This window comes from Elephantulus edwardii, unplaced genomic scaffold (genome assembly GCF_000299155.1).
Source record: "Elephantulus edwardii isolate Elephantulus edwardi_28Jun2011 unplaced genomic scaffold, EleEdw1.0 scaffold00174, whole genome shotgun sequence".
In the NCBI taxonomy this organism is placed as follows: Eukaryota; Metazoa; Chordata; class Mammalia; order Macroscelidea; family Macroscelididae; genus Elephantulus; species Elephantulus edwardii.
In genome coordinates this window covers 3,765,888-3,777,404 of record NW_006399924.1, presented here as the reverse complement: position 1 = coordinate 3,777,404, position 11,517 = coordinate 3,765,888, and the positions used below count along the sequence as shown (strand labels likewise).

General features: G+C 37.1%; 1 protein-coding gene across 2 annotated transcripts in view; it reads left to right on the top strand.

Moving 5' to 3' along the window:
- MAGI3 (membrane associated guanylate kinase, WW and PDZ domain containing 3) overlaps positions 1 to 11,517 on the top strand; it is a 296,586-nt gene that overhangs the window by 193,696 nt on the left and 91,373 nt on the right. For both annotated transcript variants that reach the window (XM_006895704.1, XM_006895705.1), the window contains exons 5-6: positions 3,190 to 3,367; positions 9,628 to 9,707. In XM_006895704.1, the coding sequence (XP_006895766.1) occupies positions 3,190 to 3,367; positions 9,628 to 9,707 (258 nt within the window). The remainder of the gene's footprint in view (positions 1 to 3,189; positions 3,368 to 9,627; positions 9,708 to 11,517) is intronic.

The following is an 11,517-nucleotide window of genomic DNA, read 5'->3' as shown; positions in this document are numbered from 1 at the left end:
GGAGAGATTAGTTAGCAGTATTTTAGATTTAAATTCTGAATCTATTAAAAGCAAGCTTCCAGATTTGGAAGTTAAAAACTTACATTTTTTATTAAATTTTAAATCAGTGTTAAATGGAAAATTTCAGTGGTGGAATATCTGTTTTTGAGTACTTCAAAATAATATACAATATAATTGCAGTGATGTTTGCTATAATAATTCAATTCCACCTACTGGAATACAAATTTTATTGTGTAAGTACCACTTTTTTTTGTTCATTTCTTACTCTATGTCTAGCATCAAAGAAGTACCTCAGACATAGTGGGAACTTAAAAAAAATATTTGGAAAGAATGTCCTCTCACTCAATAAATTTTACTATATCCCCAAATTGTGGAACCTTTAAACACTTGAAAAGAGCAATAGCATTACCAATTCCTTTTTCCAAGAGAGTGTGTTCTTTTCCTTTTTCAGACTGAATAGTTTGGGCAGATAGGTTCTAAGAAAGATGTATACTCTTCTAGAATTTTCTGTCATTTGTCAAAATAGTACATGAAGGGTTTTAGAGTGTTATTTGTGAAGCTTTAGGACATTAAATATGACTATGTATTAATAAAACTACAAAAACATTCTAGAGAAATATAATACATTTTAACACTTATTTAGACCATTTCTTTCCATTATTAACAGAGATAATATAATATTAATTGTCTCTTATATTGTGGGGGAAATTGTGCTTCACTAATTTATTTATTCAACAAATTTATTGAGTACCTGCTAAGCTACTAATGCTAGACATGCACTATTTAGGTACAGGAAATTCATCTAGGTGGACATAGATAAAAGCTTTTCTCTGCATACAGTGTATCTTCTCATGAGAGATACTGAGACTGTTCAATATAAATAAATAGCACAAATATTTTCTTATATGTTAAATGATACTACTGAAAAAAATAAACAGAGAAGGAGAATAAGAAGTGGTGATAGCCAAGGGAGTGGGGTAGTATGAAATTTTCAGTAAAATGGCACAAAAAAGCTCACTGAGAAGGAGCTTGGAAAAAAGGGGAGCTTGAGGGAGTAAGCTTAAAATATGAGAGGGAAGAACTTTTCAACAAAAAAAAAACTATACATATAAATAAACTGAGATGGAAGCATGCCTAGAAACAGCACTGACGTTCATGTTTCCAGTGTTGAGGCGAGTAGAACAGGAAGCAGTGAGCTCAGTCAGAGAATGATGCGTGTGGGGGCTGGGAATCTTACAAAGGATATGCTAAGTCATTGGAAAGATTTTTGTTTTATTCTAAGATAGTAAATGATACGGAAATTTTTTATTAGAAGAGTAGTATGTCTCCGTAGACTGAGTGTAGTATGTTTTAGTAGCCTCCTCTGGCTTTTGTATTCAAAATAGGCAGTTGGAGGCATATGAGAATACCTGTTAGGAGAGGATTATAAAAGTTTAAGTAGGAAATGATGATTTAACCAAGATAAAAGCAAAAGAGGTGCTAAGATGTGGCCTACATTAGTATCATTTGTTAACAGATTAGACATGAAATATAAAGAGCAGAGCCACAGAAGACTCCAAAAGTTTGGACCCAGGTGTCTCCAGAGTGCAGTTGCATTTGCCAAATGAGAAAGATTGCAATAGGAGCAGGTTTGAGCAGTAGAATGGGAGTGAAAGAGTAGTTGGGAGCTCAATATAGAATGTTTGCGATACTAAATAAACATCCAAAGGGAAATGTAATCTTTGACGCTGTATTTTAAAGTCTTTGCGTTTGATCTGAAGATACCTATTTGGATGCTATCATCATGCGGCCAACCCATCGCTGGCTCTCCAGCAGCTTTTCAAACTCTCTAAATCCCTTGGGAGAAGACTGCTCACCTTTTCCCACAGAGCAGCTGGTGGCCTTGAGCCACCTGCCTTTGGGTTTGCACTAGACCGCCAGGGCTCTCCTGCCTAAGGTTAGAGATCATGACTTCAAAGTCACACCAGTAAGCGTTGTTTGTATATACTAAGTGGGCAGTGGGATTTAAGCAGAGTTATGGTCTGTCATGCAAAAATTATGAAGTTGAGGCAAGGGAATCAAGGAGATTGTAATGACTTGGGGACGTTGAAATGAGAAACAGTAGGATTGATGCATTGTAGGATGTGGCTGGATAAAGACAGTTGAAATTTAAATACTATATAAAAAGTGGTATATAATACTATCCAAAACCTTTTCTGAGATTCTCCGATCCTAAGTCATTACTGGCAGTTTGGAGTTGTTACCAAGGTATTATGTAGTATCAGGGCCTTTGTTAGATGGGCGCTAGGTAGCTTGGTACAGGAAATGAGGGCACAGACCACTTAGATTTTAATCCTGGCCTGTGTGATCATGGCCAAATTATCTTCCCTTTGTTTTGTCTTTCTCATTTATAAAATGGAATAATAAAACCAGTATATCCTCACAGGGTTGTTTTAAGGATTGGTAGACTAGTGGCAAGAAGCTGTGTTGCAATCCCAAAGGCACACAGTTCAAGGCCACCAGCTGCTCCACGGGAAAAGGATGGACAGTCTCCTCCCATGCAATTAATTGCCTCTGAAAACCCTCTGGAGAGTCAGCTGTGAGTTGGTTCCTGCTCTACAGTATACAAGAACAACAGTAGATGAATTTCAGAATAATATTCTTTAAAGTAGAGCGTGGCACATAAAATGGACCACTTTAGCTGTTAGGAGAAGTTATTCCTTGGAGAGGGACATCATGCTAGAAAAGATAGAGGGATGGTGAAGGAGAAGAAGACCCTTAACCAAGTAGATTGACACAGTGACTGCAGTACTGGGCGTGAATGTATTCAAGATTGTGAGGATAGCACAGGACAGGACAGGATTCAGATCTGTTGTTCATAAAGTTGCTATGATTCATACTCAATGGCAACCAACAACAATAGGAGCTGTAATAGCTACTGTTATAGTTGGTATTATATACTAAGGTGCTTCTAGTACCTTCTGCTTCCTTCCCACACTAGTGTCAGATGTATTATACAAGGCTAATTACAATAGAAAGTTAGTAAAATTCAGTGTTTCATTTTTTTATTTCAGCAACTATATAAAGATGTATTCATAATAGACAAGGATATTTGCAGTGATTGTTTTGTGTTTGAGGTGAAGAGGACTCTTTGGAGAGGAGTGTAATTTTACCCAATTTTCATGCTGTTTGTTCTGTTTTAAATAATAGCTGAAAACAGAGAGGCGCACTCCGAATCATCTGACTGGATGAAGACTGTCCCAAGTTACAACCAAACAAATAGCTCCATGGACTTTAGAAATTACATGATGAGAGATGAGAATTTGGAGCCACTGCCTAAAAACTGGGAAATGGCCTACACAGATGCCGGCATGATCTACTTCATTGAGTAAGCAAACATCTCTGCCTCTTCTGGCAGCCTCAAGGCTTGTCTTAAATGTGCTTTCACTTCATTTTGCATGTTTGTCTGTTTCACACACGTTCCATTTCTTTTCTTTCTTTACTAAACTTTTTCATACAAGTTACAGTTGGTTCTTAATCTGATTATTTCCCTGGATGACATTTCATTATTATTTGACTTAAATAAAGGCCAGTGTATATGACTTCTGGTTTTATAAAAGCAGGGAGATTAAAAGTTGATTCATCACTAATAATTAAAGTTGTAAAGAGAAACAGGTTTTGCTTTGGATTTTTCCCCCCCTCTGTAATATTTGTTAAGTTTTCGAGCCTAAGAAGCCTTTCAGGAATTATTATCATTTTGGGACAAGGGAAATAGAATATTAATTTCCTGAGCTAAATAATTTCAGTCCTAGAGTTTGGATTTGGTATATTCAGTTAATATAGTTAAATAATATAGAAGGAAAATATGACTAATCCTCAGAGTAATTGGTACAATATAAATTCTCAGAAAAGATAAATCTAGAAAGAATGAAAATCCAAGTTCTCTATAAATTTTCATTAAAATATAAATTTAAAAAAGAGAAGAAAAAAGATAAAACTGTTTTTATGCAAAGCATTAATAACACACTGTTGCTGGAGATAGTGAATACCACATGCGTTAGAGCAGCCCACAATCATTCACTGTTTGCACCAGAGAAGAATAGCGTGCAAATAATTTATCACAAGTTTTATTATGAAGAATTTTTATATTCTAATGCAGCTGTAATTCTTACCCTTAATTTTCTCAGAAGTAGAGCATTAATACAGTTAAATTATAGAATATAATGACTAAATTATCAAAATAGTGTGACTGGATACTACAGTTAAAGAATATATACTCAGAAACGAGTCAGGAGTGAGGTCTCTAATCTTTCCCCTCATTTGGTCCTAATTTCATATGTTTCTTATAGAGTGAGCGATTTGATATACCAAGTGAGATGTTAGTATTTAAAGGGCATTGTTTTGAGTGTGAGATTTTCTTTTCACCATCTGTGGCATATTATTGAATATATTATATATTTATATAAGCTGAATGATTCATTTTTTTATTTTATTTTGTTATTTTGTGTGTGTACCATCAAAGTGGATCTGACTCATATAAGAGGAAATTTCCCTTCCTTCTCCAGCAGAACATCTGGTGGACTCAAACCACGTACCTCTGGGATTGCAATGCAGCTTCTTGCCACTAGGCTACCAGAGCTCCCTGGACTGATTTTTTTTTTCAAAGGCAAAATCAGGTGTACTCTGCTCTGTAAACAATTTAAGGAGGTTTTCAAGGATAATTTACACTTGACTTTCATGCTGACTTTAGACCTAAACCCCAGAGTGAGATGTAGAGTCAGTAGACGTGACTAGAATATCTTTACAAATAGATTATAATGCACTGAATCTGAGCATACATAACCCTACAGAGATAAATTATGGGGCAGAGAGTAGGTATGGGTGAGGATTGTCTATAAATTAAATGTCCCTATAGTTGAATATGGGGTGGAACTCCCCGATTAAAAGAAGCTTGGAAGGAGGAGTGGCATCCACTTCCATAATAGATTGCCTCCAGAAACCCTATGAACCTGGAGAGAGGATGAAAGGCACCCACGTGTCAAGGACTCTCCTTCATTTGATTGCTGTGAGTCGCCTGCAACTCAACGGCACTTAACAACAACAACAACATAATTGAATAAGCAATCTCTGATAGTCTTACTGATAAGGAGTTATGCTGTCAACCCAAAGGCCAACTGCTCAAATCCACCACCTTCTCTGCAAGAGAAAGTCTTTTCCCATGCAACTTACAGCCTCCGAAAATACCCATTGTAGTTGTTGTTGTTATGTACCATCAAGTCACGTAATACTCATAGCAACCCTATGTATTAGAGCTCTGAACTTTGCCCTATCCTAAACCAGTCTCACTGTCTCTGATTCACCTAACCACATTACCCTAGTCACTGTGTCAATCCATCTCATGCAGAGTTTTCCTCTCCTGTGCTGTCTCTCTACCCCTCTAAGCATGATTTCCTTCTCCTAGGACCATTTGCTCCTGGCCATATGCCCAAAGTACGTGAGACAGATTCAAAATCCTTACCTCTAAGGAGAAACATGGTTTCACCCTCTACAGGACAAACTTGTTCATTGATATGTTCAAAATTACTCTCCAACATGACAACTTAGTATTACAGTATTACTAATATCACATGCAAGCACAATCTTGTAGAAAATGATTCCGAAGCTACTAGAACAGTACACTGACAGAGAACTACCAGAAATACAGACTGATTTTAGAAGAGATCACTGGAGACTTTATCGCCAATGTCAGATGGATCTTGACTAAAACAAAGAGTAACAGAGGAATGCCTGTCTGTGTTTCATTGACTATGCAAAGGCATTTGACTGTGTGGATCACAACAAATTGTGGCTAAACCTGAGGAAAATGGGAATCCAAGAATACCTGATTGTGCTCCTGTGAAATCTATATGTGGACCAGGAAGCAGTCATCAGAACAGAGCAGGGAAACACTGCATGGTTCAAAATCAGGAAGGGAGTGTGTCAGGGATAGATCCTGTCTCCATATCTTTTCAATCTGTATGCAGAACAGATAATTTGGGACGCTCGGCTTTATGAGGAGGAAAGTGGCATCAGGATTGGAGGAAAATCCCCATAAAGTGAGCTATAAACAACAATGTTGAATAAGCACCTCTGGTGGTCTAATGGACAAAGAGTTGAGATGACAACTCAAAGGAAAGGGATTCAAATCCACCAGCTGCTTCCATGGAGAAAGATAGGCAGTCTTATCTTGTGTGATTTACAATCTTTGAAAACCTGCTAGGAGGTCAGCTGTGAATCAGTTCTGATTTAGTAACATTGGGTTTAGTTATAGTTTAATATTATTTGCTGCTGTTTAAAGCTGTTTTGTTTTACAGGTAATGTGTTTAAGCGCATCCATGTTTCTGCTGCTATTAAAATATGCAACTGTAAGAAACAATCTTAGCATGGATCTGTAGACTTTAGTTCCTAAATTTTGAGTGCAGTCCCTATGCACACTTAACTTGGAAAATATTGCTTAATATCCTAGGGGATTTAGCCACATCTGCTAATTTAGAAATACAATTTTGACTTACTGAAACCAAAGTTAAGCTTTTCTCAAACAAGAATTTGGAGTTTTGCTTATCAAGATATTTCCATGATTTTTTTTTCTTTTCATTTTCTATCAGTATGTTTCCTCTAACGGATCTCTGGAGTCCTGATCGCTTTTATTTTGCTAAAATAAACTTAACTGGAGTTAGTTTGGGAAGATCCTCTATCATGAATGACAGACTTTCTGGAAAGTTTCAATTTCTCCTACATTAATTTCCTGCCAAAAAGTATTTCTACCAGAGCGTTCCTTGGAGGCAAGGATGGTGAGCTTCATCACACGTACTTTGGACATGTTGTTAGGAGAAGCTATTTTTTGCAAAAAACATCATTCTTGGAAAGGTGGAGGGTCAGCCAAAGAGAAGAAGGTGCTCATCAAGATGGATTGGCGCAGTGGATGCAGCAGTGGGATTCAGTGTATCATAAATTATGAGGATGGCACAGGATAGGACAGGGTTCAGATCTGTTGTTCATTGGTTCTCTGTGAGTCATACTTGACTTGATGACACTTAACAACAACAACTGTAGTCTTCCAATGTTACCATACCTGTTCAAGTGTAACAAATGGCTGTATACCTATGCAAGTTGTTCAGGGATTAGAAAAGTTATAGATGATATGATTAATTCCCTTAAGTCATTAATTTCATTATCTTAGAGTGGTCAGTGTAGAGATTAAGACATTATTTTTTATAAAAAAGGAGAAGAGCAGATGATGTAGAGATTAAAAACATCCATCAGTTCATTCCACTATTAGTAAATTGGACAATTTTTAAAAAATGTATCTTTATTAAAACCAGCAAATCTAAAACCCACATCAACTGCTGTCGAGTTGATTTCTTATTCATGGCAACTGCCCATGAGGTTTCGGAGGCAATAAATCTTCACAGAAGGAGATTACTCATCTTTCTCCCACAGAGCAGTTGGTGGATTTGAACTGCTGTCCTTTCAGTTAGCAGGTCAACACACTACAATACCAGGACTCCTTAAAGGTAGCTAAGAAGGAAAATATGTCCACATTGTTATCTACATACTAATAAGGTAATAGCTTTAATTTGCATTTTGTTGTCTTACTGTGTTTTCTTCTCTGATTTTTTCCAGTGTCTTCATATCTAAATATGAACATTCATTGTCTTTTCATTAATGTGATAATTTTGTTTTAGAATTTATGTTTACTACTTGATGCCATACCTTACGTAATGGACTTTAAATTCAACAGGAATCTCTCTTAAAAAGAATCTCTTCTTGTTGTTGTATGCTTTCAAGTCAGAACTGACCCAAGGCAGACCCTCCAGTAGGTTGTCAGAGCACAGAGGCATTGCTCCTGTGGAGCAGCTGGTGGATTCAAAGCACCAGCACAACTCTTTAGGATTAGATCACCACAGCTCCATGAAACAGAAATCTCTCTTGAAGAGCATGTGTTGTTGTTGTGGTGGTAGTTGTTGTTATATGCCATTGAGTCATCTATGACCCATAGCAACACTATGTACATTAGCTCTGAAGCCTGTCCTGTCCTGAGCAAGTCTCACTGACTCTGACACACCTACCTCCATTGCCCCAGTCTCTGTATCAATCCATCTCATCCAGGGTCTTCCTCTCCTGCGCTGTCCCTCCACCCTTCCAAACATGATGTCCTTCTCCAAGGACCAGTTTCTCCTGGCCACATGCCCAAAGTATGTGAGACAGAGCTTCAAAATACTAGCGTCTGAGGAGAAACTTGGTTTCACCCTCTCTAAAACAGACCTGTTTGTTTTCTTGACAGTCCATGGTATGTTCAAGACTCTTCTCCAGCACCACTGCTCAAAGGCATTGTTTCTTCTCTGTCATCCTTAGTCATTCATTATCCAGCTGTATTTTGCATAACGAGGAATTGCAAATACCATGGCCTGGATCAGGCACACCTTAGTCTCTAGACTGACATCATTGTTCTTCAGCACTCTGGAGATGTCCCTAACAGCAGATTTTCCCAGTATAATTCGTCTTTTGATTTCCTGACTGCTGGTGCCAAAATGTGGATTGTGGAGCCAAGCAAGCTGTAATTGTTAAAAGCATTTACTAAAATAAAACAGAGATCTTTCATTCTCTTTGTTCTAGATTCCCGTTCCCTTACTTCTGTTAAATAAATGTATGGTGAATTCTGATGAAAATCTATTTTTTAGAGTTGAGTTTAATTCTGCCCATTATTTTTGCTTGCCTATGGCAAAAACAACCACTTTAAAACTTTTTGTTTTATTATGAAGTTATTTCTTTAAAATAATGCTCTGTGAAGACAGGAACATAGTTTCTCTCTTAATCCCCAGCACAGACCTTACACATTGTTTAAACAAACCAAAATAAAAAGCAGTTACCATTTCAGTTACCTCTCAGGCAATCCCCAGGACTTTCTCCCTACTCCCACCGCCCACCACAGGTGCCTCTGGGTGGGATCACACCACCATTCTTTTGCTTCCAAGTTGAGCATGTCACCTTTTACCAAAATGAACTTACTCAGAGTGGGCCCTCCATTGGGCTTCCCAGGTTGTAAATGTCACAAGAGATTTCTCCAGCCCAGCTATTAGCAGATTCAACCTCCAGAGGCATAGCCTTTGTGTTAAAAACACAGCTCTACAGGGACTATGCCACCAGAGCTCAAGGGACTCAATAAATAGTTTGTGTGTTTTTATGTGTGTGATTTATTATTTGATTTTTTTTTAAATGAAGAGATGAAGGAATCCATAGAAGTGGCAAACAGGCTTTTTAATGCACCTTCTCCCCTTGCCCCCCCACCAACTGGATAATACCCTGTATGTGGCTTTGAGCTTATGCTTTGAAACATTCTTATTGCTTAAATAAGTGTCTGTTATTGTGCCCTTGGTAATTTATTCCTTCTTTAGAGTTTTCATTCTAAAATTAGTGTTTGTTGTATTACCTTTCCTTTATGGTAGTTTTGAAGTAGCAGAATTGAGAACAATAGGATTATTGAATCTAAAGAGTACAGATGGAACCTGTGGGAGATAAATGTGCAGACATTGCATACCTTTTAGTCACTTTTAATCTTTGCTTTTAAAATACATTTTACTGTTTCTAATTGAGATCTTTATTCTACAGCCATAACACCAAGACAACCACCTGGTTGGATCCCCGTCTTTGTAAAAAAGCCAAAGCCCCTGAAGACTGTGAAGATGGAGGTAGAGATTCCCAACTTTTCTCTGCTATACTTATCCTCCTCGTCCCTTCTCGCTCTTTTTGCTTACATGATGAATTTCAAAACTCAAACAAACCATAATGTACATAAGCACACAGTTAGTATAATCAACTAACTATTGTAATTATCTCTTTGCATCTAATTTATAAGGGATTTTATTTCCATCCTTTAAGATAGTTGTTGTTGTTGTTATGTGCCGTCGAGTCGTTTCCGACTCATAGCGACCCTATGCACAACAGCCCTAAACCCTGCTCTATCCTGCGCCAACTGCACCGCCTCTGACACACCCATCCTGATTACCCCAGTCACCGAATCAATCCACCTCATAGAGGGTCTTCCCCTCCTGCGTTGTCCCTCAACCCTCCCAAGCATGATGTCCCTCTCCAAGGACCCATCCCTCCTGGCAACATGTCCAAAGTATGTCAGACGAAGCCCCAGAATCCTTGCCTCCAAGGAGTAGCTTGGTTTAATCCTCTCCAAGATGAATCTGTTTGTTTTCCTGGCAGTCCAGGGTACATTCAGTACCCTTCTCCAGCACCACAGCTCAAAAGCATCCACTCTCCTTCTGTCCTCCCTAGTCATTGTCCAACTCTCTGATGCATAACAAGCGATTGCAAAGACCATGGCCTGTATCAGGTGCACCTTAGTCTCCAGAGAGACACTGTTGCTCCTGAGTACTTTAGAGAGGTCCCTAACAGCAGACTTTTCCATCGCGATACGCTTATTGCGATGGGAAAGTTAAGATAGTATGTCATTAAATATTTTTAAAATCTTAAAATAATTAATTTTCCCAATTACTGGCATCCAATCTAAACATAACCATTTCAACCTCAAAATGTTTTACTATATGAAGGACATTCTTTCTTTTTTTTTTTAATGAAGAACATTCTTAATAATGGAATAGCTTCATTTTTTTTGAAACTTCAAAATATGTATCTAATAATTAAATAGCTTCATGCCTGTTGAAACTTCAAAATAAGTATCTAATTTAGTTTATACTAGAATAAAAATGCTAGTGTCTGCATCAAATTCTCACTTACTACATCAGTAGAAAAGAAATTAAATTTTCCTTCCATACTCACATACACAAAAAATTTGCTACTTACTATAAAAACTTTTTCTCTGTGAATCATCAGACAGTCGTATCTGTCTGTCTTATATATTATAGCTGATCTTTGAATTGAGTTAATGTTACGTATAAAATAAATAGTTTACTGAACCCAAAATTGTTTATTACATATTCTTCAGCTAGGCACAGATAAATAAAAACATACTTGCTTTTACTACTAATTAAAGTTTATTTGCATTGGTAAAACTTTTAAAAAAAAGAGTGGTTTAGAATGAATTCAAGATAGCCATATTTTTATTGATTGCAATGATTTAAAAAGTGTTAAGATTTCCTTATGTTTTATTCATCATGATCACCTTTTTAGTAATAATTGCTAAATTGAATTTTTCTTTGCACTGGCTTAAGAAATCATGTTTTTGAAGTAAATCTCTCTTGGAAGAATATACATTGAAAGCTGCAGATATCACTTAAATAATATCCTAAAATATTAAAGACTGCTGGTGATTTAGTGGCTAAAGTACTCAGATGTAAACTGAACCCTGAGACCTGCTGCTTTTTTAGAGATGACAGCCTTGGAAGTTCAAGCATGTCTTATAAAGTCAGTGAGTCAGAGATCAACAGAATGGCAGTGGGTTTATTTGGTTTTGAAAAATGCTTGAGTACTTTACTGTGTTCACAGATTGGATGATTCAATGTTGTTAATGATGTGCCTTCTCTCTAAATT